This window comes from Mesoplodon bidens (genome assembly GCF_964165515.1).
Source record: "Mesoplodon bidens genome assembly, chromosome: 19".
Lineage (NCBI taxonomy): Eukaryota > Metazoa > Chordata > Mammalia > Artiodactyla > Ziphiidae > Mesoplodon > Mesoplodon bidens.
Window position 1 is genome coordinate 29589614 of NC_138179.1, and position 27229 is coordinate 29616842.

Genomic DNA, 27229 nt, shown 5'->3' on the forward strand with positions numbered 1-27229 from the left:
GGGCCTGAGCATCTCAGCTGATTAGGTGAGCAGGGGTGCTGGGGGGCTTGGGTGGGGGCGTGCTGCAGCCGGAAGGGGCCGAGTGCATGTGTGGTGGGTACAGGGCTGAGCAGGCAGTAAGGGGCCACAGTGGGAGGTCTGGGGCAGGGGTGGGCGGGTGTGTCCTGCCTCAGCCTGGAGTGTGCCTCCACGCTCCGGCTAAGCTCCCCACGTATTCATTTGTGGTTGTGGTATGTTTGGGCCAGACTCTAGTATTAGAGAGATGGCCTGCCTACAGAACCCGAGGTCCCCACCCGGCTGGGCTGGCCTCTTACCATGTCCACGGCCACCTTCATGGCCTCCTGCAGCCCAAAGAGCTTCCCGGCCACCAGGTAGACCCCGCCCGTCCACACGGCACAGGCCTCGTGCACCCAGTGCTCCTGCGTGTCCCCGCCAGGCTCTGCCGGCGGCTCCTTGCTGCACTCGTGCTTGCGGCTCCTGTCAGCTGGGGCTGTCTCTTCACCACCTTCCCCCCGACCGTCACAGCAGTAGCAACTCTGCAGCCGCCGGGACAGGCCCCGAGCGCTGGTGCGCAGGGAGCCCTGCTTGGCCGGATCGGCTGGGCCGTCAGGCCTGGGGGGCTTCCCGGTGGTGGTGGTGGTGGTGGTGGTGGTGGCGGCGGTGGCAGCTGGGCACTCGAGGCCTTTGAGTGTCCTCTCAAGAGGCAGCGAGGCCTCCTCGCAGGCGCCCTCTGGCCGCACCTTCTCCTTGAGTTTTGGCTTCTTTTTGGGGAGGCAGTGTCCAGGGTAGTAGGGCCCACAGAGGTCCCCGAGGTCCTTGAAGTTGGCCGGGTTTTGGCAGAGGCAGCAAACAAGGCAAGAGGTACTCAGGGCCTTGGAGACCACGGGCCCCAGATGCATGGTGGAGGAGAGGGGCAGGGAGGGCCGAGGCTGCAGGGTGGAGCCTCCAGGGAGCGTGGCTAGGGAGGCCCCGGCCGCGTCCAAGGGGAAGGAGCAGGAGGAGGAGGAGGAGGAGGAAGGCTTCCTGTGGGGCTTGGGTTCCTCTCCGGGGGAGTTGACAACAGTGCATACAGTGGTGAACGCGTCCCGCTTCTCCACCCGCACGAAGGGCGAGAAGGCGGGGGTGCGGCTGTCTGCGCGCAGCCGCTTGCAGGAGGAAATGTATTTGAGGCGGATTTCAGGCTCTGCGGGGTCCAGGGGCAGCACCTGCTGCTGCCGCCGCCGCTTGGCACGCCCCTTACAGGGTGAGGTGGTGGCGTTCTTGGCCCGGCCCCGCGTCAGGCGCTTCCGCTTGGAATAGCTGCTATAGTTGGTGTGGCCAGGCTGCTTCTGTGCCCTCACCTGGGGCTGGCAGGGCCGGCACTCAGGGGGCTGGGAGGCCAGCCCCAGCTCCTCCGTCTTTGGCTTCTTGCCTCCTCCGCCAGAGCTGTCCTCGCTGCCCCCCTGCGTGCTGCTGGCCGTCAGGAGCAGAGCTGGGCCGAGATGAGGCCTCTTCTCCAGGGAGCCTTTGGGGAGTCCGAGGGCTCCAGCCCTGCCTTTCCGGCTTCTCTTCTTAGGTGCCAGGGCAGTGCCCCCGGGCAGTAGGGCCTCTGGGGACGTGAAGGCCTCAGTTTTGAAACCGTCAGTCGAGGACAGTTTCTTACTGTTCACGAGTTTGCCTTTTAAGGATCTGTTGGTCGGATTTCTGCATAACGGATCGGCCCCCAAAGCTGCTGGGAACTTCTGCCCAGTGCTCACGTTTAGGAGACCTTCTTCTGCCCCCAGCGGGCTGCCCCCTGCGCTCTTGAGCCCACGGTCCTTCTCGGGGAGGGATGGGCTCAGAGGATTCCCGGGAGGGGCCCCTGGCGCTCTGCACGCGAACTTTTTCAGGCTGGGCGAGGTGATCTTCTGCACGATGGCCTCCAGCTTCAGGCCCCGGCCTTTCCGGGGGGGCAGCACCTTGGTTTTCATGGCCCCCTGGACGGATGCCCGTGAGGCCAGTTTCAGGCTGGCGTCAGGGGTCTCCGGGGGCGGCGGCTTTGCCGTGGGCTCACTGTTACTCTTGGCGGGCTTGGCCTTCTTGGGAGACATCATCCTCTTGAAGAGGGTGGGAGAGCCCTCGGCCCCCTCCTCCTTCGTGTCCCCGCTGCCGCTGCGTAAGACCAGGTTGCGCTTCTTGGTGGGGACAGGTGCCAGGAAGGCCGATTTCCTCTTGAGGGCGTGGAGGGGCCGATCGGAGAGCTTGCCGCCTGCGCCAGGCTTGGGGACCCTTGCCCGTTGGCCCGCCCGGCCCTCCTTCTGGGGGCTACCGGCGACCTTGAACGTGGTGGGCAGGTGGTTGTTGGCGAGCAGCTTCTTGGCGGCACGGCAGGTGGGGAGCCGGCTCTCCGAGGCGCGCCGCCGCTTGCAGTGGAAGGCCTCTTGGGTCCTGGTGCGGGACCGGAGGATCATCGAGCGCTGGTCTTTGCCTGGTGCGTCCGGTGAGTCTGTCTCCTTGGTCTTGGAGCCCATGGGGCTGCTGTCGGAGGCCACAGGCAGGGCGGCCGGGTTGCTGGGGCTGGATGCGGCCTTGGGGGAGGGCTTCCCCACCCGCTTGCCCGACTTGAAGGCAGCTCGCTGCTTGCCCCCCAGCTTGTCTGGGGGGGCAGGGGTGGTGGGCAGGCCCGGGGGTCCGGGCGTGCGGGGCTCACTCAGGGCTGTGAAGGAGCGGGTGCACATCCTGGGGAGCCCTTCCGAGGTCCCCCGGCCTGGGGCCCCCGCCCCTTCCATCTGTCCCTGGGGGGGCCCCGTGCACGATTCAGGGAGCAGCAGGTCTTTGGGCAGCGCCGGGGCCCTGCACGGGGAGTCCTCGGCCTCGGGCAGCCCCCGGTGCACCCGCCGGCTCCGTAAGCTTTTGCCGCGAGGCACAGGCTCCTTTTTGGCGATGGGCGCCTCGGGCACAGCGGGCTTGTTCGGCTTCTGGGTCAGGGAGGCTTCCGGGGCCAGGGCAGTGGAATCCCCCGGAGCCAGCGCCCCCTCGGGCCCCTCTTCCCCTGGCTTCATGTGGGAGAGGGAGGACTCGAACCAGCTCTGGACCTTGGACTCGGTGCCCACGGTGGGGCCCAGCAAGATGACGGACTCGCCAGAGAGAGTGCACGGGGAGCCCCAGCCGGCCTTGGAGTCCAGCACTTCCTCCACCTCCTCCTTGCCACACAGCAGCGGGGCCTTGGGCGACAGTGGATCCTGCATGCCCGGCCTCTGCTCGGGGCTGCCCAGGAGCTCGCACAGAGACGAGTACTCCTCCGCCTCCAAGTCCCCCTTCCTGCCGGCGGGCGGCAGCAGCGGGAGGTCCCCGAAGTCGGCGGCGGAGCAGCAGTGCCGGCTGTCCTCCAGCCACCGGTCGGCCTTGCCCACCTCGGGACACTGCAGCAGCCCGCCTGCCTCCTCTTTCACCCCGCCCCCCTCCTCCTGCTGGGAGTCCCGGGGCACCACAGCCTTCTCCCCCGAGGGCTGCTCCTCCTGGAAGCCCAGGCAGGCCGAAGCCTCGCGGGCGTCCTCCTGGCCAACGCTGTCGGCGGCCTTCCCGCCCTGCTCCAGACCCTTGGCAAGCTCGCCGGGGTGCAGCCCCCATCGGGGACAGGCGTCCCCCAGGTTCTCCTCGGGCCAGGCGAAGGGGTTGGCGCCGTCCGCTGAGCTGGCGGTGGTCGTGTCTGGGAAGCAGTCGAAAGCCGCCGTGGCGGGGTCCGAGGCGGCGGCCCCCAGGGTGGGCTTGGCACCAAAGGAGAGGGGACCAGTTGTCTTCTTGGGGTCAGGGGTGGCGAAGCCCACGGAAGGATCTTCGAACAGCCCCGGGCCGAAGTCCTTGGTGCCGCCGCCCTTTTCCAGCTGCAGGGCCTCGGGCAGGGCCTCCTGTTCCCCCGGCCGCGGCCACGCACCCTTGGCCACGGGGTCCAAGCAGGTGCTGTGGTTCTCCAGCGAGAAGGGTGGCTTGCCGGTGTCCTTGGCTAGGCTGGGCGCCTCGGCCCAGACCTTGTCGGCCTTCTCGCTGATGGCCTCCTGCAGCCCTAGGATCTCGGAGGCCAGGTCCTCCTGCGCCAGGGCGCTGAGCAGCAGGCGCGGGCAGTCCCGCTCGCCGGCCACGAGCTTGGAGAAGCTGTCGAGCGGCAGGCTGCCGTGCAGGCTCTGGAAGGAGTCGTCGGACTTGGTAGACATGTCGTCGGGTGAAGTCACGGAGCAGGTGGACACGGACTCGGGCTTGGCCTTGGAGCTGCCGTGGACCCTGGCGGGGCTGCCGCGGGCCTGGCTGCAGTAGAGGAAGCTGCGCTCCAGCGGGTCCTCGGAGCCGCTCAGGTAGTCAGCCTCGGGCGGCTCGGCGTGCGTGGACTGTGGTGTGCTGCTCAGCGGCTCCGACAGCGGTGTGCCTGCCGGCTCAGCTGAGTAGCCACTGCCCTCGGGGCTGCAGTGCTGGCTCTTGTGCTGCTCCGGGGTCCGGGCCGCCAGGCTCTTGAGGCCCTTCTTCTGGGGCATGGCCGCCTTGGAGAGCAGCAGCTGCTGCACGGTGTTGGAGATGTTCTCCACCTGCGAGGTCAGCGCCGTGAGGCTGTGCAGGCTGAGGTCTGACAGCAGGCTCTCGGGAAGCTTGTCCTTCTGCAGGGACTTGCAGTTGGCGGCCTGGGCATCCACGGAGCCAGCAGCGTCCGTCGGGGAGGGGTTGAGCAGGGGCATGAAGTGGCTGTGGTCCGCGAGACCGGCGGGGAAGGCTCCAGGGCCCAGCGGCTGCTGGTTGTAGGGAAAGTTCTCCAGGCTGGGCATCAGCGGCGATGGGGTGGAGCTGTAGGAAGGGGAGCGGCCCACAGAGCGAGCAGGCGAGTGGCTGGAGCCGGGGCTGAAGGTCTGGTAGTACTGCTCTGGGGTCCTGACGGCCGCGTCCGGCTGGCAGTAGCCTGGGCCTTGCTGCCCGTAGTGTTGGTACTTGGTGAGGTTTTGGTAGTGGAGGGTTTCCTGGGCGTGGTGGCGGCTCTGGAGGGCTTGCTGCTGCTGCTGCTGCTGCTGCTGCTTCTGTGGCTCGTAGCTGAGGCGCCCGGGCTGGTAGGCATGAAGGCTCGGGACCCGCTGGCCTGGGGCCAGGCCGGTGTTGGCGGTCAGCGGCCTGTCGTGGGGCTGGGTGGACGGGGCTGTGCAGCTCTTGTAGGAGTGGGCCCCCTGCCCGCCGCCCTGGCCGGTGGAGGAGTAGGTGGAGGAGACGGGGAAGGACTGGGGCTGCTGCGGGAAGTGGCTGCCCGGGGGGAAGGGCAGGGGTGAGGCAAGGTCGTTCTGGGGTTTCTGCCTTTGGAGCTTGGGGTATGCCAGGGGCTGCGGGGGTTGCGGCAGCTGCTGCTGGACGTGGAGGGTGTGAGTCCGAAAGGGCAGCTGGGCGCCCTGCTCTGGGTACTGCCGGCCGGGGGGCGCTGCTGTCTTTTTCATCAGGTTCTCGTCATATTTGCCCACCGCCCCTGGCAGGGGCTGCGGCTGCGGGGGTGGTGGCTGCGGTGCCCCCCAGGCCTGCAGGCCCTCCTCCCCCGAGTAGCGGCCGGGGTAGGGACTGCCGTCCTGGACGGCGTAGCCTGCGAAGGACGGCCTCCCCTGCGGGGCCTGCGGAGAGGACAGGCCTTTGCTGGCGCGCGCCGCCGAGGCGGGAGTGCCAGCGCCGCCCTCGTAGCTGGGGAAGGGCTGCGGGCCGTAATAGTCCTTGGTCAGCAGACGCTGCCGGTCGCAGCTCAGCCCAGCCTGACTGGGCTGCCGGTAATTCTCCAGGCGAGATGTCTCCTGTGAGGTCTGCTGGTAGGTCTGTTGTTTGCCATGGAAACCACACCTTTCTCGAAAAGACTGCATGACTCGGGCTGGTTATCTGTGAAAAGAGAAAGGGCGAGAGGGAGGGCGGGGAGGGGCAGAGGGAGAGCGATTCAGACGAGCCATTTCCTCTCCCTCAGAGAGCCGGCCCCCCCTCTGGGCCCTGCCCTCTCCCGCAGCCTCCCCACCAGCTGTGCACATATTGACAACTTCTGTGTCAGGGACGTGTGCTCTGTAATTCCCCGCACCGACAGGGATGGGTACAGGGAGGCCACCGAGGAGGGAGGTGCGACCCGGCTGCCCAGCGCCAGGTCACTGGGGAGCTGCCCCCTCCCCCGGCCGGCTCCCCCGTCCCTCCCTCCCCCACAGCCCTTCCCTGCCATTTCAGAATCATTTAGCAGGGCAATTCCCGCTCCCCTGTCCCCTGGGGCTGCTGGATCCGGTAAGCTAGCCCCAGTGCAGCAGTGTTCAGGCGTGACCCAGCTTGCGGGGGGCTGGGGACAGCTTGCCCCTGCCCCAGAAGCCACTCACCGAGGCCTGGCACACGCACACACACACACCTCCTCCATCACTGCCATGCCATCTGGAATCTGTCTGTTCCTTCCAGCAGACGCTGATTAGGGGCTGCCGAGCCACTGTAGGCATAAAATGTCCCCTCCTCGACTCCCAGGAACGCAGGACGGCGGCACCTGCCTCCTATTTTTGATACCGTAGGTACATAAACAGATTACGTGGCCCAGAGAGAGGCAGCACATGCTGACGGGGGACAGGGCTGCGGTCCCTGCACGTGAGAGGCAGCCCTGGGCCTCCTGGGTGGGCGGGGCCTGCACGGGGTCAGGGCCAGGCCGAGAGCCCATCTGTTTATGATTTTAGGGGCCGGCGTGCACAGGGTCCGACCTGCCCCAAAGCAGGATCGGGGGTCAGGAAATGACCCTGGAGTGGGGGTGGGGGGGCCTTCAGGGCAGAACAACTGGATTCACATAACAGGCTGGCTGCAGCATCCAGGCTAATGGTCCCTCTGCCCGCCACCCCGACCCAAGACCCTCGGAGAAGGGAGGAAGAAGCAAGGATGCCCCAGGCTCAGGAGTCCTCATGATGAGGGCTGGCAGCAGCCTGCGTCCCCGGGCACGGGGTTTACACACACAACGCTCGCCTGCACAGCCCAGGCTCCCAGGAGGGCACAGGGGACCTAGCAGTGCCCGTTCCCAACCCCAAAGGGGAAGGGGTGGCTCGCCATGGGCTATGGGCCTCCAGGGCTCTAGGGGGGGCACAGAGAACGGGGGGGGGCAGGCACACATGGAGGGAGAGAGGGGCTCCCCCAAGAAGTGCAGCTAACCCCTTCTTCACCCAGATCCCACCTCTATGTCCTCCTCATGCGGTGGCTGGGGGGTGGGGCGGGGTGCTGACCAGGGAGGGGTCAAGCCTGGGGCGGCCGGGCGACCCCAGGAGTCCTGTCAGCACAGCCCAGGCCAACCTCCCTGCCCTTGGCACTCAGCTGCCTTGGCACTCAGCTACTCAGGGACTGAAGCCCACGACCCTGGAGAGGGCTCGGCCCCTGCCCACAGGACAGGTCACAGCCCCGTGCCATGGACTCTCCCTGGCTCATCACAGGCACCCCGACATGGAGGAGACCCCCTTCTGACCCAGTTTAGTCCATCCTGGCAGCTGGAATCAAACACGACAGGAGGTGCCTGCTGTGACCCAGCCTTGGTTCCGGGGCGGCTCCCCGCCAGGTGGGCAGCCCTGCACCTCCCCCACGGGGCCCCAGGAGGGATGTGTCGGGAGGGCGGGGGGCTCCTTCTGCCCTTGGGCAGCGCACACGGGCACTCCCTCTGGCCCAGGCCTGAGCTGGCAGGTGGAGGCCTCTGCTCAGGGTGTCCCCTGCGGTCCCCGCGCTCTGCTCTGCCCTCCCTGGCCTCGCTGATGAGCCCGGAATTTGCAAACCGAGGCCCACTCTGAAGGCTGCCCGTCGTATATCTGCACAAATTACAGTTCGGCTTTTATTAGTCCCCGATCGCTCTGATTTCCTGCTGAGTGTCTCGTGGATATCGTTAACATTTCTACAGCTTTTTTTTTTTTTAATATTTTTTCGCATTCTCTGAAAATGCATTTCCAGAAACATTATTTAAAAAGAGTGCTCTGACCAGTGTCCCCTTCCCTGTTTAATCAGTCCAGCTGCTGCATCTTTTAATTTCGCCGAGCCGTATTACAGCGGGCTTTCCAATGCACAGGAGCAGCTGGACGCAGTGAAAGCATCTATCTCTAAGAAAAGACAGTTCAATTAAAATACGTGAAGCCCAGTGGCTGGTGGAGAAGGCAGGCAAAAATGCCTCCCCAGCACCACCTCCAACCCCAGGCCCAGGGAGGGGAGGGGTGCAGGAACAAAGGCCACCTCTCAGAGCCACCAGGTCCCCGGCCCCGCCAGCTCTGCCAGGAGAAAATGGGGCTTGGCCTCTTTAAGAGCTGCCTCAGGCCTGCCACAGGCTCTGTTGTTATTAATTATTATGATTATGATTAGTTTTCAAGAGCACTAGAGAAGGACAGGCGGGAGAGAGGCAGGCTGAGTGAGGGCTGGGGCGGGCGGCCTCAGGAGGGGGTGGAAAGAGGTACCCTCGGCAGAGAGACGGTGACCTCTGAACCCGGGGGGAGAGGTGGCAGCGGACGGGGTGCACGCTGGGGGTCTGGCCTCTGTTCTGCTAGAGGGAGAAGGGGTGGGGGTCAGGGGAGGGCACCCAGTAACATACCTTCACAGGACGACAACTGGTCCAGACCCGCCTCCCCCTCCCCCTTCTCCCAGACACTTGGTCAAGGCCACATCTCCAGTTCTAGCCAAACTGGGAGGGAAGGAAGAAGGAAAAAGAGAAAAGAAGGAAGGGCGGAGGAAGTCAGTCCTGAGCTCCAGATCCGCCAATGCTTCTGTGGTGACTCCTGTGAGCTGGCCTGCCCAGGCCCCTGGTCCAGGGAGAAACACAGCGCAAAGCTGGGCCAGGCCGCAGGGCCCACTCCGTGCCCCGGGACTCCTCTAGCTCAGCGACGGGTCTCCCTGCTCCCCCGGCCGTGAAAGGGGGTGTGACGAGCCCCACGGACACCCTCAGGCCCCAGGCACAAGGCCATCAGCCCCCAGAGGCCTTCGGAACCAGGGCTCAGCCGTGTTTCCAGGCAAAGAGCACGGCTCTGCGGTCCCTGCACAGGCAGTGCGGGACCCATTGGGGTGGGGGGCAGGGGCAGCCTTGCCCGCAATGCCTGCCCACCCTGTGTCTGCACACTCAACTGCTTTTGACTGTTCTGCCCTTTTACAGAGAAAGGGGAGGCTCAGAGGGGCCGGGACCTGAGTGTGAGCAGCCCACAGGGCAGTTCCTTGTGATGGATGCCACAGCGGTGTGGACGGCTCTCACCAAGAATTCCCAGTTTATAGGAAGGCCCCTTGGAGCACGATAAGGAAAGGGGGGTGCCCAGGTCCCCTCTGCAACCTGCGTGGCCCCAGAAGCCGTGTGGGGCCCCACCCAACTGTAGGGAATCTACTCGTGGGCAGTGGTGGCCCCTGGCTGCCTGCTGGGCCCTGGGCAGCCTCAGAGATAACTCACTGGGCCCACAGCCTCTCTAGCCCCCAGGGTCAGGCCTCCGGTCAGGGAAGTGGGCCCAGTGTGGGCCGGAGCTGCTGTAGCTCCCGCAGGGACCTGGGAGGGAGGGGGAGAGAAGGAAGCTTCTGTTCCCCAGCGGGGGCCCTGGGGCCCCTGGCTCCATCCCACTCACTCACCCAAGGTTCTTTTATGACCTGGTTTTCTGATTTGCAGTTGCAGGGAAAAAGCTTTAAAACCCAACCCACTCAAGGCCTGGGAACGAGGAAGGAGGGGAAAGTTACCTGGGTCAGGAGGCCGGGGATGGGGGTGTCCCAGGAGGAACGGAATGGTGGGACCACCTTGCGCCTCCCCATGTGCTGTGGGTGATGAATACTAAATAGGACACCTTGATGAAAATGATCAATCATTAGTCAGGCGTATGGCTATTCTGTGGGGTCTATTTTGAATCCCAAGGGCCTGGCCCAAATGGGGGAAAGGGGTGTTTCCAAGGACTCCCCAAGACAAGAGAGCCCAGGGCCCCCAGGCCTCTGCGACAGGTAGGGTCCTTGGGCCAGGCACCGGGAGAGGCCAGCTTGGGGCAGAGGGGGCCCATCCCGGGCATAAGGAATCCCAGAGAACAAGGCAGCCCCCACCCCCAAAGTACGGCCTCTCAACACCACCCTCTGTGGGCAACAACCATCCTTGTTCACGGGCACCCACGGGAGAATGCCACAAGGATCCAGCATACCCCTCTCTGCAGGGCTGGAGGTCCTGAATATTCAGACAAGTTATGGGGTGAGAGGGGGAGAAGCAGGAAGATAGCCGGGCTCCTTAGCTGAGGCTAGGGACCCCAGGGCAGGCGGAGGTCTCGGGGCTCTTTGGAGGATGTTTGAATAGGGGGCAGAGGCTTCTGGCCTCTCCAGGGGTCTGGAAAGCCTTCCCTCGAAGCCCACCAATGCTGCCTCTTCCAAGGACCCAGCGGCAGAGACAGCCAAGACCTACTAAGCCCCCAGAACGAGAGCCTCCCCTCAGGGTCAACCCACCAGGAGGACACGCTGCCCCGCCCCGGGCATCACCGCTGTCCTGGGCTCCATCCGGGTGCCGCCTGCGGAGCTCTCAGCCCGGCCGCCTCACCCCTGCCCCACAGTGCAGTTTCTGGGATGTGAGGGTCAGCTGAGCTGGAGGGGCCCACGGTCCAGAGGGTGGATTGCTAGCCGGGCCCCTCCCCGCCGTGAGGTGTGGGGCAGCAAGGATTCGGCACAGCCGAGCTGTTGGCATTCACGAGCCCTCCAGAGGAGGCAGGTGGGCGGGGGGCCCACCCTGCTATCGGCTCCACACCCGTCCGTCTCTTGTGGACAGTGGTTGCTTTTACATTATTTTATCCACCACTCCCCAACTCTGTCAAATGAGGAAAAGAAAATGGGGGTGGTGCTGGATGCAGACAGCTAAGAGGGTCAGTGGCCCACAGTTTCAAGGTGAAGGAGCTGGTCCAGAGGCTGGCATGGGGGGCTGCCTGGCTGCTCCATGCCCCGTTGGTCTCGCAGGTGACTGCACACTGCAGATGCCAGAGGATCTGTTTGCTGGTTTTCAGGGGAGGCAAAGAAGGCAAGAAGAGAGCCTAACCTCTCACCCCAGTCTTGTCCTTGACACCCCATGTGCCCCACCCACCATGACTTCCCGGGGAAGAGGATGTACCAAGGTGCCAAGCTGGTGGTCGTGTGGCACTTCCCTGAGCCTCAGGGCCTTTACACTGCCTTTTCCTCTGCTGGGAATACCATTCTCAGGTATCACATGGCTCCTCTGGCTCCCTGGGCTCCAAGCGTTTGCTCACGTCACCTTCTCAGGTGGCCGACCCCAACCACTGTTTGAAACTCACACTCCACCGCCCCCCCCGGCACCCCCCACTTCTCCAAGGTAACAAGTCATACGGCTGGTTGGCTTTATTACTGCCTCTCCTCTTTAGAAAGTAAGTTGCACAAGAGCAGGGATTTTGCCTGTTTTGTTCGCAGCCATATCCCCAAGTCCCTGAACAATAACTGTTGGTTGAATGTATATTGTTTAAAATGTCACATGGGAGACTTCCCTGGTGGCGCAGTGGTTAAGAATCCACCTGCCAATGCAGGGGACACGGGTTCGATCCCTGGTCCGGTAAGATCCCACATGCCACGGAGCAGCTAAGCCAGTATGCCACAACTACTGAGCCTGCGCTCTAGAGCCCGCAAGCCACAACTACTGAAGCCTGTGTGCCACAACTACTGAGCCTGCACTCTAGAGCCCCGTGAGCCACAAGTACTGAAGCCCGCGTGCCTAGAGCCCCTGCTCTGCAACAAGAGAAGCCACCGCAATGAGAAGCCTGTGCGCCGCGAGAAAGCCCACGCACAGCAGCAAAGACCCAATGCAGCCAAAAATAAATAAATAAATAAAAATGTCACATAGGACTTCCCTGGTGGTCTAGTGGTTAAGACTCCACGCTTCCACTGCAGGGGGCACAGGTTCGATCCGTGGTCGGGGAACTAAGCTCCTTCCTCCATGCTGCGTGGTGCAGCCAATAAATAAATAAATAAAATCCAATCTCTAATTGTTGAAAAATAAATAAATAAAATGTCACATTATGAAAATACCCAGAACAAGGTCGAGTGGAGGTACAGAGCACATTTGGGTGGGGATGAGGGGCTTGTGGCTACAGCTCCTCATTCACTTGACAAAGATGATCTCCCTTGGGCCTGACAGGTAACGCACCCGTGAAGGGTGAGGAAGGAAGTAAAGTGCTCCAGCTGATTGCTGCCGGTGGGAAGGAGGGCCCAGGGTGCCAGAGCCTCGAAGTGGTTTATAGAAAGAGAAATCTCTCATTTTAAAAAATGTTATCTGGGCAGAAGAGCTAAATAGACATTTCTCCAAAGAAGATATACAGATAGATGGCCAATAGGCACAGGAAAAGATGCTCAACATCACTAGTTATTAGAGAAACGCAAATCAAAACTACAAGGTACCACCTCACACCAGTCAGAAAGGCCACCATTAAAAAGTGTACAAATAACAAATGCTGGAGAGGGTGTGGAGAAAAGGGAACCCTCCTGCACTGTTGGTGGGAATGTAAGTTGGTGCAGCCACTATGGCGAACAGTATGGAGGTTCCTCAAAAAACTAAAAATAGAGCTGCCATATGATCCAGCAAGCCCGCTCCTGGGCATATATCCAGACAAAACTATAATTTAAAAAAACACACGCACCCCTATGTTCACAGCAGCACTATTCGCAATAGCCAAGACATGGAAACAATGTAAATGTCCATCGAGAGGGGCTTCCCTGGTGGCGCAGTGGTTGAGAGTCCGCCTGCCGATGCAGGGGACACGGATTCGTGCCCTGGTCTGGGAGGATCCCACGTGCCGCGGAGCGTCTGGGCCCGTGAGCCATGGCCGCTGAGCCTGCGCATCCGGAGCCTGTGCTCTGCAACGGGAGAGGCCACAACAGTGAGAGGCCCGCGTACCGAAAAAAAAAAAAATGTCCATCGAGAGATGAATGGGGAAGAAGATGCGGTACATATATACAAAGGAATACTACTCAGCCGTAAAAAAGAGTGAAATAATGCCATTTGCAGCAACATGGATGGACCTAGAGATTATCATACTAAGCAAGAAAGAGAAAGACAAACACCATACGGTATCACTTATATGTGGAATCTACAGTATGACACAAATGAACGTGTCCACAAAACAGAAACAGACTCACAGATGTAGAGAACAGACTTGTGGTTGCCAAAGGGTAAGTGCGGATGGGGGGGGGATGGATTGGGAGCTTGGGATTAGCAGATGCAAACTATTATATATAGGATGGATAAACAACAAGGTCCTAGTGTATGGCACAGGGAACTATATTCAATATCCTTGATAAACCATAAAGGAAAAGAATATGAAAAAAATACAGGTATAACCGAATCACTTTGCTGTACAACAGAAATTAATACAACATTGTAAACAACTAGACTTCAATAAATTTTTTTTTTAAATGTTATCAACCAAGTAAAACCTTTAACACCCCGGAGATCAAGAGAACTGGTCTGCCGGCTGTATTTGCTCACAAGCTCCTGGTGTCAAATGCAGATGGCACTTGGCCCGAGTGAGGCAGGGCGCCTTGGTGGGTACCTGGGGGATGCCTGGTGTGAAGGAGTGATAGCAGGAGCCGCCCACCCCCCGAACTCTCCCTGGCCTCTGGGAGAAGCCCTGAGGCCAGCACGAACCAGTTAAGCTCTGGATGGAACCAAAGGGGAAGCACTGGGGGGCCTGCGGGAGGGTGGTGCTGGGCAGTGGCGGTCCCATGGGGCCAGAGCGATGGGGGCTGCAAAGGCCGGGCGGCGGAAGGCTCGAGGCCCACAGAGGCACTCGTAGCCTCCTTGAGAGCTCCGCCCCACCTTCCACGTTGCTGGGTCCCTGGTGGCCCTCATCAGTGGTAATTACGTAATTAATGGTCTAATGAGCCGGTTCACTTGTGCATCCCTCACTGAAAAGCAGCCTGATGAAGGCAGGGGCTTCATCTGTTGGGTCCTAGGCTCTAAGCCTAGAAACTGCCCCAAGTAGGTGCCTATTAAATGCTGCCTGGATGGGTGGATGGATGAACAGATGGGTGAGGGTGCGTTACCTGACCCTCACCACAGCCCTGACGACAAGCCTGGAGGCCAGGACACGTGCAACAGCCAACCAGGAAGGGAAGATGGAGCTTATGCTCTGCCCTCCACAGCCCCCTGGGTCACAGCCCTCTGTATCCGAGCCCACTCGCTTGTCAAGCCCATCTCCACTTAGCCTACAGTCTGCACAGGGGACAACCTGGGCGCTGAGGATACACAGGAAAATGCAATGGCTCCTGCCCTCCTGAGGCAGACAGACACAGACGAGGCTCTGGGGGCGGGGAGAGGAGGTGGTCAGGGCAGGCTGGAAGGAGGGGGCCGCCCCATGGGAGGAGCGGCCTGAGTGAGGGGGGAGGACAGAGCAGGTGGGGTGGCTGCAGTTACCGCCCCTCCCCCACCTCAGGTGGCCTGGCTGCTGCAGCCAATGGTCAAATGCCCTCTGTCCTCAGGGTACCAATCCCTGGCAATCCTGCAAAGTCACCCCCATTTGTCAGCTGCCTGCATCACTGCTTCCGGGGAAGGGCCACCCCCCCCCGGGAAGCCCACTGGTCTGTGGCCAGAGCTGGAGTGGGGTCTCCGACTTGTTTCTGACAGGGGTGCCTGCATCCCCCTCTATCGCCCGGTCAACAGGGCCAGCTGCTAAGAGCAGTGAACCACCAGAAGCCACTTTCTGCAGAGCCTATTGGAGGTCAAACCTCCCCCCTCGTTTTGCAGAGGATTCCTGGAAGCCCAGAGAGGGGCAGTGACTTGTCCAGAAGGCCCAGCAGGGCTGAGATCCCTCTACAGCTCTGTGCCCCAGAATGGCCCCTCTGTCCACCAGAAAATGAACTCTGAGCTGGAGGCCAAAAGTGGGGGCCCAGATCCTCCTCCTGGACACCCAGTTTCCCAGGTGTCAGGGAATGCCCCCCTTCCTCAGCCCGGGCGGGAACCTCCCCTCCCTTCCCTGCCTCTGACACCCCCTCCCTCTCTGCAGCATGCTGATAGCCCCTCCCAGCCTCCCTCCACCTGGGGGAGCTGGGGAATCGGCGCCCCTCCCCCTCAGTCCCCAGGGGAGGAAGCGGCCTGTGAGGCCGCCACGGCGTGTCAAATCCTCTTGCAGCCTGATAGTGAGACGGCGGCGTTTAAAGAAACGCTTTTCTGGCCGCCTGCCACACCGCAAACTGCTTGGTATAATTTTATTATTAAGGAGAGAGAAAAAGAGGGAGGGGGTTATAAGAGAGACAGAGAGGAAGGGAGTGAGAGAAGGAAATTGCTTAGTCCGAGTCAGCTGGTGGAGTATTCTCAACGTGAAAGCGGGCCGGCTTTCCAGTTGGCAAGCTGACTCCGTTAATTGCGCATTCAGCCTCTACTTAGGGTAATTGAAACGAAGCGGGGCCCGGGTCTGACAGTTAGGGTCTGCGCCTCGGCCGTTAACCCTTCCGCCCCCGCCCTCGCGGCTCCCACGCACCCCGGGAGCGCGGGCGGCCGGCGTGTGCCCCAGCGCCCGCAGGGTTAACGCGGCTCGGGAGCCGGGCGCCGGCCGAGCGGGGGATGGGGACGAGGATGGGGAGCAGCGCGGGGTGTGCGGGGGCGTCTGCGGCCTCGCCGCCCCCCTGCAACAGATGTTTCAGGCGTGTAAGACAAAGGCAGAGCGCCTGCCGCTGCCGGGAGAAAATGCGCAGGACTCCCTCAGGGGCAGGTAAAATTTCACCTTCTATTTGTGTGCTCCCCGCCCGCCCCCGCCCGGTTTCCCGGCCTCTGCGCCAATCCGGAAAGCGCCACCAAAGACGCCGCGCCGCCGCCTCCGCCGCACAACCCGCTGACCCCAGCAAGGTCGCGGCGACCTCGGGCTCCGCCAGACGCGCGCGGGCCCCTCCTGGGGCGCCCCCGGCCGCGGTCCCGCGATCGGAGGCGCCGGGAGCAAGGAAGGGGCGCTCTTCTCGCCACGAGGCGGAGGCGAGGTGGACGCCGCGCGCCTCCCTCCTGCCCGCGCTGGGACCCCGGGGGCTGCGCCCCTCCAGCCCCCATCATTCATCTCCCTGATTCCCGCTGTAGCCGCCCTCGGAAGTCAGCCGAGTGAAGCAGCTGTTCCTTGCACACTCCACTTGACCAAAGATGATGATAAATGAGGCCCGGGCCGCGTCGGGGACGCGGCGGCCGCCGCGAGGGGCGCGCAGGGCGGGGCGTACGGCCCACACCCCCTCCCCGCGCTCCGAGAAGGGCGAGGACGCGAAGGACAGACGGCGACGTGCAAAATCAAAGGCCCGCACTCCCCTCCCGGCGCCCCGCGCTGCCCCGGCGCCGGCGGAGAGAAGCCGGGCGGAGAGGTGCGCCCCGAGCACCGCGGCCCAGGCGGAGACCCCCCTCCTCACGGTGGCGCCGCCGCCCGGCCACCCCTCCGCACCCCGGCCCCCGGTGCCTCGGTCCCCACCGCGCCCTCGCCCCAACCCCCGCTCCTCAAACCTATTAACGCTCGTAAATAATGAATAATGGAGCGAAGCTTCCCTCGGCCGCGCGAGGCTGCGGGCGGGGCCGCCGCCGCCAGCTGCGCCCGGTCCCGGGGAGGGGGCGCCCCGGCTGGGCGCAGGGGCTCGGGCGCGCGTCCCCGCACACGTGCAGCCGCGGCGCGCAGGCGGGCACCCCGCCCGCCGAGAAGGGGGAATCCCGCTCTGCCCTCCCCAACGCCACCTCCCCTGGAGTCCTCTGGCACCGAACGAGGCGAGAGAGCGCGCGCGAGCTTCCCAGCCGGAGAGGGTTATTTTTAACCTGCTCCCCTTTCCATTCCAGCCTCTCGGGTTTGCGCGCCCGCCTCCCCCCCCCGTCCCCCCCCAGCAGCCGAGGACGCGGGCTCCTCACCTCGCTCAGCGGCTCCGGACTCCGAGCGCCTCCCCCGGCCCGCGGCCCCCGCCCCTGCGCGGGCATCGCACGGTGGAATCTCAGCCTGGAAAGGACCGATTAGCAGCCGCGTGCTTTTCTGCGATATATTGGAACCGGCTGGGCTGGGGGCGGGGAGCCCGGCGCGCTCGTCCTCTCGCCTCCCTCCGCGCTCGCCTGGGCGGCGAGGCGGCTCGGCTCTCCCTCCGCAGATGCGGGGCGGCCGGGCCGGGGCGCCGAGCCCCCTCTGGATTTCGCCCTTCTCTCCTCAACGCCCACCCTTCTTCAGTCATCGAGGAAGCTGGCGCTTCTAACCCGCGGACCCTCCGGCAGCGGCGGCGCCAAGCGGTGCGTCGCCTGCCCCATCTCCAGCCCCCTCCCTAAGCCGCTCCAAACACACACCGTTGACACAGAAGTGGCCTTGCACACCCACACCTTCAAGGCAGACCCGCCGGGCCGGGCCAGGGCGCACCGAGGCCCCTTCCCCAGGAGGCCTAGCAGCTCAGACCCCGACCCCTAACTCAGAGGCCTGAGGCACAGGAAGTTCACGTCCACTCCCATTACCCTGGTTTCCGAAAGGCCACCCATCCAAAACCCAGCCTGTCCTTAGCCCCAAAGGAGCTGTCTGAATCCAGGAACCCCTGAGGGCTTCCACTGGATCAGTCACTTGACATTTTGCAGACTCTGCTCAGGCCCAATCCTGGAGACCCCCAGGCACAGACCACCCCCGACCACCTCCCTCCTGAACGAGGTGGGGGCGAGAGAAAACCGCTGCAGAACAGAGGGGGGGACTGGAGGGCAGGGGCTGGGAAGAGAGGGAAAGGGCCTTCCCGCCGGGAGCTGCCTGGCCCGGTGGCAGCAAAGAAAAGGGCCTATCTGGGAACGGGGGCCAGATTTCTCCCCGGATTAGCTGAAGGGTGGGGGAGCCCAAGACCCCCACCCCAAGGAAGCAGCCAGTGGCCAGGGTTGCTGCAGAGAGGGAAGCCTGGCCAGCCGGGGTGGAGGCAGGGGGATGCGTGTGGAATCCAGATGTGAGGACAGCTGGTCTGGTGACACCCTCGGGCCAGCTGGGAGGCCCAGCCTGGCCTGCAGGGGAGGCAGTCTGTGGGTAGAGCAGGGGCCCCCTGAGCACACGCAGGGCCTGGCAGGGCGGAGGGGGCTTCTCCAGGGGCTTTTCCCCTCAACCAGCCTGGACACGGGGCCCGGGGCCTCCCTCAGATCTTGACCTAAGTTCTCGGTAACCCTCAGACGGTGGAAGTGGGTGTAATAGCGGCGGCACGGCGTGCCTGGCCCCATCCTGTGGCCTTCGTAGACTGTACTTCAAACTGCCCTTCTAGGAGGCAACGTGACCTCTCATTTCACAGATGTGGAGACTGAGCCGCAGAGCGGGACAGGGGCCGTGGCGGGAGGTGGGGGGGCCCTCCCTGTTCCAGGGCGCAAGGATGACAGTGAGGCCCTGGTTCACTCTTTCGGAAATTTCAGAAAACTGGTTTTCCTGGGAGAAAAAAAGGGCAGGGGGCTTGGTGTGGTGAAGCGCTGTAGAGAAGTCACACTGCCTTCTTCGCACCTACGTCCCCCCACTTCCCCTGCAGAACCAGCCACCAAGGCACCAGGCCCCTACTGATGGTCTCAGGCAGGGCCTCATCTGCAGTCCAAATATAAATGTCACAAAGCCACGTACCACTGCTTTTTACATGTGTGTAGCTGTAGTTATGACAAATACACTACAACTTCACGCAGGGCCTGGCAGCTTTGCGTTGCTCAAACAACGGACAGCTCCTATTTTGATATGAAAGGGGGTCTCCATCTCAAGACTGGCTTCTGGGTGGGGGGAGCCTTGCCAGATGAACAGCTGGGGCCACCTTGTGCTCTGGACTTCCCCGCCGCCCCCTCTGCTGGGAAGGGAGCTTCCATTTCAGGGCGTGGCTTGGATGGATGGCCTGCTGCACACACACCCCTCCCAGGGTCGGGGTGGATCCTGGGCAGCGCCCCCAGACACGTCGCCTGGTGACCAGAAGCACTGGCCTTTGGGGAAGGCACACCACCAGCTCTGATCTGGAGGTGCCCTGGGACCGCTCTTCTCAGGATGGAAAATATTTGCCTTTGGTTTTCCGCTGCCGCCTCATCCTGGCTGACTTTCCTCCACACAGCCCTGAAACGTGGAGGTGCTGGAGGATAAAAATGAGGGGAGGGCAGCTATCTGAGTCCAGCATCCAGCCGTTCTGAACAGCACTCTGTTTTTCTCCCAGGGTGAACAGAATACTTTCTACCCGTTTTCTGCGCGCTGGTTGCAGCTAAAGGCTAGTTTCCCTTTTCCCAGGCCCAGCCCCCTCGGGCCTCACCTCCAACTAAACCAGACCCTTCCAGATCTCCCTCCCCACCCCAGCTTCCGGGTCACTCAGCATCTGGGGGAAAGCGCCTCTCCCAGCTATACACAGCTAACTCAGCCCGACCCAGAGAGCCTTGTTCTGCAAAGCTGCAGGAGAATCCCTCCTGGCTAGCTCTGCGGTGGAAGAGTGTCAGTCTTGAGACCAGACCGGAGCTCCAGAGAGACGTCACATTCACACTGGCCAGGCCAGCCAATTGTGATGGCTCACAGGTGGCTGGCTGTGTGGCCTTGGGGCACTGGGAGTTACCACCTGCCCCCGCTCCATCCCCACCCTGACTCTAAATACCTAGGTCCTGATGCCAAACAGCTCTGCACACTGTCTGCTGGGTGGCCTTGGGCAGCTCACTTCACCTCTCTGAGCCTCACGCTCCTCAGCTGGAGCCTGCTCTGACCCGACACTGATGGGGCGGGGGGGGGGCGGTGCGGGCCGCAAGGCTCGTGGAGACGCTGTGCTTGGTGCCTGGTGGAGGTTTCACGAGGGGCAGCAGCTTCCAGCGCCCCAGCGCCATCCACGGGGGCGAGGGCCGGACCTTGCTCTACCTCTACCTCCCAGGGGGCGAAGTGGGGGGACAAAGCGGGTCCTCGGTAAGGGACCGGGGAGGGCTGATGCCCCAGAGTGAGGGAGGGCCTCCGGGACTGAGGGTTAAGGTCTGCCCACGGACTGTGTCCTGACCCCCACGGTGGGCTGGCGGGCTGTTTCCTGGCTGGAGTCCCCATGTGTGTCCTATGCTGCAGGGCATGTCTTAGTAAGATGGCGTCTGCTGAGCTGGGTCGAGGGTGATTCTAACAAGCTCCCAGGCGAGTCTGTCTCTGCCGGCCTGGGAGGCCGGGAGGCCGGGCTCGGCGAGGGGCTCCGGGTCCTGTCCTGTCCGAGTAGGACCGTGCAGGACCAGGGACCAGGCTGTGGCTCGGCATTCCTCTCAGAGCTGGGGTCCTGCAGTGGCCTGGGCAAGCCCGGGACTCTGAATTCGGCCCTGTTTCCTGGCAGCGATGCAGCAATGAAAGGGCAGCTCACGCTGCTGAACCCACCGTCACTTCAAGTCCAGGCCTCCTGGGCCTCAGTGTCCCCGTCGGGACAGCGGGAAGCTGGGCTAAACTGATGCCACCCTTTCCCCTGATGGTTCCCGAACACTGTCCCCTTCCCTGACCCCTTCCGAGGGGCCAAGATATCTGGACCCCAGCACAGACCCCAGGGGCTGCAGTCCTGGGAGTACAGGGCTCATCCACACTGTTCTCACTGCCCCACGGGCCCGGCGCTGACCTAATAAGCACTTTCACCAACAAACTTCATCCTCACGCCAGTCCCGCGGGCTGGGTCGCATGATCGCCCTTGTTTCACAGATGACAGCACTGAGAGAGACCATACCCCGGAGGAGGGAACAGGCCTGCAGGGGTGGACTCTGGCTCTCCCTGGCCTGGCCCCCAGACATGCCAGACCTTGGAGGATTTCTTCTGGGGAAACCACCTGTTTTGGCCCCACCAGCACAGGTATGGATGCGGCGTCTGCATCTCCCCTGGCCAGCAGCTGCCCCTGGTCTAGTTAGGGATGTGTGGGTAAGCTGGTACGGTCTCTTTAGAGAGCTTTTTGGCAATCTGGACCCAAATGGAAGCTAGACGTGCCTCCTGACCCAGCAGTCCTGCCTACAGCCAGGCCCAGAGTCGTCTGCACAGGTTAACTGCAGTGTCGTTTGTAAAGGCCAAAGACCGGAGATCCCCTAACTGTCCTGTGAAGGGGCTGAGGGAAACACACGTGGGGAATTCCATACAGTGGATACGAGTGAGGAAGGGCTTCGTGTGTGAATAGGGTGCCGCCTTCAAGTTGGGCGAGAAAAGCACAGCGTAGAAAGTGTGCAGAGATGCCCCATTTGTACAAAAGAGGAGAGTGGATTCGAGTTTTCTTTTTTTTACCGTTAGCATGTGACACCTACTTAAGAATTTAAAACTTGGGACTTCTCTGGTGGTCCAGTGGTTAAGAATCCGCCTTCCAATGCAGGGGGACATGGGTTATAGCCCTGGTCGGGGAACTAAGATCCCACATGCCGCGGGGCAACTAAGCCCACGCGCCGCAATGAAAGATCCCGCATGCTGCAACTAAGACCCGAAGCAGCCCCCCCAAAAAAAAAAAAAAAAAGAATTTACAACTTATGCTATGGATACATATCTGCTCTCCGGGCTGGCTCTGCAGGATGGCTGGAGAGCGCGCCTGGTGTCGGGCTCCCATCTGGCACAGCCGCTTTCCAGCTGCTGGACTACAGAAGCCCAGGGTCCATCAGCAGGAGGGGAGGAACCCAGCTGCCGATGTCCACATCCTGCAGTGGACAGCAGAGGGGTCATCCCCTCGTCCTACAGATGAGAAAACCGAGGCTCCACCTGAACCCCCATAGAGGCCACATCCTCCCACTTCCTGGTGCACGGCCTTGGGGACACACAAGCCAGGACTGGGTCAAGCCCTGAGCTGTGGAGGCAGCTGCTGCCACCGGGGCCCTTGATAAACGGGGCCCAGGGCTCACGGGGGCTGCTCCTGGTCAATGGGTCACCAAACTTTCCACTCCATTTCTACCAGCACTGTGCTTCCCTTCAATCATCAAAACACTTAGAGGCAAAGGCCACCCTGGGCTCCGGGGGCCCTGCAACTGTGGGCTGTGAGGGCACGGCTCATGGGAACCCAGTCCAGGAACACTGGGCCAGTTCCCAGCTGAGCCACCCGTGCGCCATGGGGCTGGGCCTCCGTTTCCCCGGCTGTGAGGAGGAGCGGGGGTCCGTCCCTCAGAGGGTGATGTGTCAAGGGACAGGGCCTGGCAGAGCAGGGCCCAACAAGCAAGTTGCTACTTCTAAAAGGTAAACATTTCTATAATTTTATGTAACAGAGGGAAAGTTCAGGAAAATCCCTGACTGGTCCTAGTGCTGGCTATGGAGCTGGGGCCAAGAAGGTGGGAGCTCCTCGGGGTGACAAGAGCAGCGGGTGCCTGCCATGCTGGCAGAGGCCCAGCGGGCAGTGCCCAGCCGGAGCAGGGCCCAGCCGTCTGGGCTCCCGAGCTGGCACGTTGGGCGGAACAGACTTGGCCGGCTGGCTGGAGGCCCCTGCAGCCCCAGGCCCATGGAAAGAGGTCTCAGAAAGGCCCCTGTGTCTGCCCTTCTCTAGGCTGCTTTTTCCAGACCAGAGCCTCCCGTGTCTTTGGAAAGAGGATCGAGTACCCGAGGTTGCCGCTGACTCACTGTGTGACCTCAGGTGAGTCACCCCACCTCTCTGGGCCTCCATTTCCTCACCCGTAAGACGGGGCAAGTGATAAGTGCCCACCTCACGGGGTTGAGAAAAGACCCAATGAGAAAACGGACATAAAAGTGCTTTGTCATCATCACCCTCGTAGCTAATTCTAACATGATGCTTACGTGTGCAGAGCCCTGTTCTAAGAAGCAGTCAACGTATTTTTAACTCCTCTTACAGATGAGGCAACAGAGGCACAGAGAAGTTAGGGCACTTGTCCAGAGTCACACAGCTTGTGAGGGGCAGAAGCACCGTGACAGTAAAGTACCGTGAGGGCTAGCATCATGATTCATGGCTGTGGGTCAGGCCAAGGATGGGCAAGCTTCAGGCTCAGTTCCCGAGGCAGCACTGGCCAGCCCAGAGGGGTCACGTGCGGGGCAGAAGGGCCCTACATCACACCTGAGCGGGGGCAGGGGCTCAGAGGGGGCTTCCCGGAGGCTCGCCCTCACCAGGTCCGAGTGAGACCTTGCGGGCCGTGTTGGGGTCTGAAAGTGTCAGCGCCCGCAGACCTCAGCAGCCAGTTCCAAACGCTGGTGGGGAGAACGGGTGACAGCCTCGGGGTTCCCCAGAGCCCCCCAGGCGACACCGCCCTCTGGAGCCGGAGGGGCTGCCGCGCCCACCCCTCCAGCGCACATCCACCAGCTCCAGTCTGGCTCACAGTGGCCAGCGGGTCAGCGCCCTTCAGCGGCAGATCGCACGTCTGAGGCCCAGCGAGCGCAGGGGGCCGCGCAGCGCAGGGGCTCAGAGCCCCGCCCCATCTCCGCCCCCCCGCCACAGGCCTGCACCAGCCTCTTCTCCCTCCCTGTCCCACTGCCAAGGCCGTGTGACTCTGAGGCCTGGGGGGGGCAGCGGCCTCCCTCTGGCCGAGGCCTCCCTGGCACTGCTGTCTGGGTGTGGGAGGGACGCAGCTCCCAGCACATGAGGAAGGGCCACGGGTACCCGGAAGGGCGTGAGATTCCCGTGGGAAAGGGGTGGTTCCAGCAGCAGCCCCTCCAGGCTGGCTCGGCTGGTGGATAAGCTCCAGCCGGCTCCTCGGGCACCTGCCCCTCGCGGAGACAAAGGCTGCGGGGCCGAGGCCAGGACACGCACAAACGTGAGAGGGGACCCCAGGCAGTCCGTCCTGGCCTTCCTTCTGCTGCGGCTCCATCTTTGGTCCTTTCCCCTCCTTTTCAGGCAAACCTGACCCTCAAGAACCCCACAGCCCCCAGAGCTCCCCTGCCACTCCCCCTTTACCCACAGGGCCAGCGCCGGAAAGACTGTCTCCCAAATAAACTGCATTAGAGATCACCCTGTGTTCTCTCTCATGGGTGCAAAAGGACGGCAAATTAGGCCTTTGATGGACATGAGCAAGCCGGGGGTCGTGGGCCTTGTGCCTGTTGAATGAATGAGTGAGTGAATGGACGGATGGATGGGTGGGTGGATAGACGGGTGGGTGGGTGGAATTCCAGCCCCAAGCAAAGCCACTGCTACTTTTTTTTAGCCTGAGCAAAGTAAGATTTCCTCAAGGCTTTTAAGAACATGGCAGGCGGGACTTCCCTGGTGGCGCAGCGGTTAAGAATCCGCCTGCCAATGTAGGGGACGCGGGTTCGAGCCCCGGGACGGGAAGATCCCATCTGCTGCGGAGCAACTAAGCCCATGCGCCACAACTACTGAAGCCCGCGCGCCTAGAGCCCGTGCTCCGCAACAAGAGAAGCCACCATAGCGAGAAGCGCACACACCACAACAAAGAGGAGCCCCCGCTTGCCGCAACTAGAGAAAGCCCCACGTGCAGCAATGAAGACCCAACGCAGCAAAAAATAAAATTAGAAAACAAACAAATATGGCAGGCCATTCCCAAGGTCCCGGGGTCCCCTCTGCAACCACGCAACCACACATCATGATGCCTGGGCTGGGAAGTGGAGGGGCACAGGGAGGGGCCCTGGATCCTGGGCCCCTGCTTCCCTGTGCTGTGTCATCTCAGGGCCTCCAAAGCTCACCCAGAAGCCCCCTTTCCTGGGCCCTGTCCCAGAGACCCCTGGGAGTCCCCCTGACCTGTAAGCGTCCACAGGGCCAGGGTCCCTGGGAGCCTCTAGCTGGGGCCAGAAGAGCACCTGAGGGAGGGGTGTGTGCCTGCTGAACCCGCCCGGCAGCTCTGCAGAGCCGAGAGAGCAGGACGTTTGTCATCTGTGGGGACAGTGAGGATGGTTTAAGGTGAAATTTAAGCCCATTAGAGCCTGGCTAATGACATCAGCAGCAACAGTGAAAATGAAGATGGCGGGTGTGTGAGCGCCACCGGTTGTGGGGCTGGCACCGCCTCCCTGCTCGGGCCGGGCCCCCTCCCCGCAGCCCCCGGCGGCCCCCGCCCCACTGGCGGGCCCTACCCCTGCCCCCCGGCCACGTGGGCCGGCCCCCAGGGTCAGCATGTGGCTGGGGCCTTAGCCGGGGCGTGAGAAAAGATCCGGCCAGAGCGTGGAGGCAGCAGCTTCTTAATCTTCCTCCTTTGATAACTTCCGCCTCTTTTGTGCACACGCGAGAATCCAGCCCCACCGCCGGCATCTCTCCCCCAGGCTGAGCCGTCTCCCTGCAGCTAATGCCTGACAGCTCTGTTTATGTCTCCCCATAATTCTCCAGTTTTATGGGGGTTTTTTCGGGGCCATTAAGCTCCCAGCCACAAGCTCCTTCCCCTGCCCCCGCCTGCTTTTGTCCTTGAGGCCTGGCAGCCCCACTGCCCTTTGGGAGAAGGGCTGTCCTCCCCCGGCAGGTGGACGAGGACCTCGGCCGAGCCCTTGCTCTGGATGCCGCCTCTCCCCACGACTCCAGCTCCCTCGTCCTCTCCGCACAGGTCTCGTCCCGCCTGTCCCCAGGGAGACGGGACCCTCCAGGGTCCTGGAGTGCCTGGCAAAGCCCGCCCTCCCTTGGGCCCAGCCTTTGGCTTCTCCTCCCCGGTGGACTTTGCTCCTCCCACAGGCTCGGCTGTTCCTGAGAACAAAGCCCCCCCCCGACCTCCCTCTGCTCCAGACCCCCAGATCCAGCGCATGCACGGCACCCTGAGGCCCCCCCGCACCACTCCAGACCTTGTCCTCTGCCCCAGTCTCCCCACGGGCTGTCTCTGAGGAGGCCCCCAAGTCCTCAGGGCCCCCCCTTCCCTTCCACACAACCACAGCCCAGATCTAGCCTCCTGTCACCTCCAAGCTGGGTTTCCTGCTCCCGGCCTCTGTCCCACGTGGCCTCTCACAAGCTCGGCTCAGGGTGCTCTCCTTGCTCTAAAGCCTTCAATGGCTCCCCATTACCTTCACCTACCTGAGTCCCCATCCTCAGCCTGCTGCTCAGAACTCTGCAGTCCCTGCGTCTTGGGGAGAGCCGGCTCCCGATGCCCTGTCCTCTTCCGCTGAGATCAGACCTCAGGTGTCCCCAGCAGGGGCTGCCCCAACACCAGGCCTGCTCACACCTCCGAGGGCGCCTGTCCCCACCTCTGCAGCTCAAACACAAGGCAGAAGGACTTTCTCAGCGGGAAGCAGCCCTTCCCTTGACTCTGGGTGCCACGGTCCCCTCTGATGGCTCCTACAACTCGTGGGAGTCCCCGGTCGCCCCAGCCTGGACCCCTGGCTTCCTGGGTGCCTGGGGCAGAGAGGTGCCCCTTGGAGTCCGTTTCCCCACCACAGCATGGGGCAGTGTTCCCCTGGGGCCCACACTAGGCCAGAGTCACCGCACAGAGGCCAACCTGGGATGTCGGAAGGCAGAGCCTCCCCCGAACCCCTTTTCTTTCTGGGCACACGGCCCTCCGGGGGTGAGGCAGTGGAAGGAGTGAATACCCCTCCCAGACCACCCCCACCATGCCCTGCTCCTCCGGGGAGACCTGCGCCGCCCCAGGCAGTCATTTCTTCTCGGCCCTTTAATTTCCGCTTTTCCTTTCCGCAGAGCTGCTTCACGTGCGGGTGGCCAAGACTGCGCCCCGGCACTGTCACCAGCCTCTGGATGCCAGGTGGCCTGGGCCCCGCCCCTCCCCCATGGTGGGTGCTAGGGGATGCACGGGCCTTCCCTTCGTCTGGAGGAGGTGGGGAGGGGACCACAGGGTAAGGGTGCCAGCGCTGCACCCCGTTCTCCTCTTCACAGGCGCTCGGCTTAGTTTCAGTCAATTCCGACCTCGTTACCCACCGCCTCCCACCCAGACCTCCTGCCCTTGGCAGGTTCCATGGCCCCGCGGGCAGCCCCCGGCCTGAGCCTCCGCGTGACCCGGGCAGGGGGCGTCTTGGCCCGCCCCCGCCTGAAACACAGCCCTGGAGCACTGCGCGGGGTGCCGGCCAGGCCATCCGACGCCCCGTTTCCAGCAACCCTATCGTTAAGAGCAGCACAAGCTTTGCAATCTGAGGCGCCCAAAATGAAAATGGGGAACCCTGCTCAAAAGGCCTTCATCTCCAGATGGCAAGAGAGCAGCACGAGACCAAGCACGGGACATTCTGAGTGCAGACCCCGCCTGGCCGCAAGGCCGCAGGCCCACAAAGCCGTCTCAGCCCAGAGGAGGTCAGCGGGCCAGCCGCCACACCCCGCAGCAAGCGGCAGGGAGATGAGGATCTGACCCACTGGTCACACCCGGAACGACAGTTCCTATCGACTTGCTTTGTGCTAAGAGCTCTATACATACTAAGTCAAAAAACCATCACGGACTCTACAGCTTATTGGAGGGGCGGGGGGCTGTTCAGAGGCAATGTGATTTGCCCAGGGTCCCTTGCTGGAGACAGGATGAGCCCAGACTCCAGGGGGTGGGGGGTCAGGGCTC

At 62.6% G+C, this 27229-nt stretch overlaps 1 protein-coding gene across 4 annotated transcripts in view; it reads right to left on the bottom strand.

The window, feature by feature from the left end:
- Nucleotides 1–27229, bottom strand: part of RAI1 (retinoic acid induced 1) — a 107930-nt gene that overhangs the window by 9526 nt on the left and 71175 nt on the right. For all 4 annotated transcript variants that reach the window (XM_081220110.1, XM_081220108.1, XM_081220109.1 and 1 more), the window contains one exon: nt 315–5844. In XM_081220110.1, coding sequence (XP_081076236.1) covers nt 315–5828 — 5514 coding nt within the window. In that variant the 5' untranslated portion in view covers nt 5829–5844. The remainder of the gene's footprint in view (nt 1–314; nt 5845–27229) is intronic.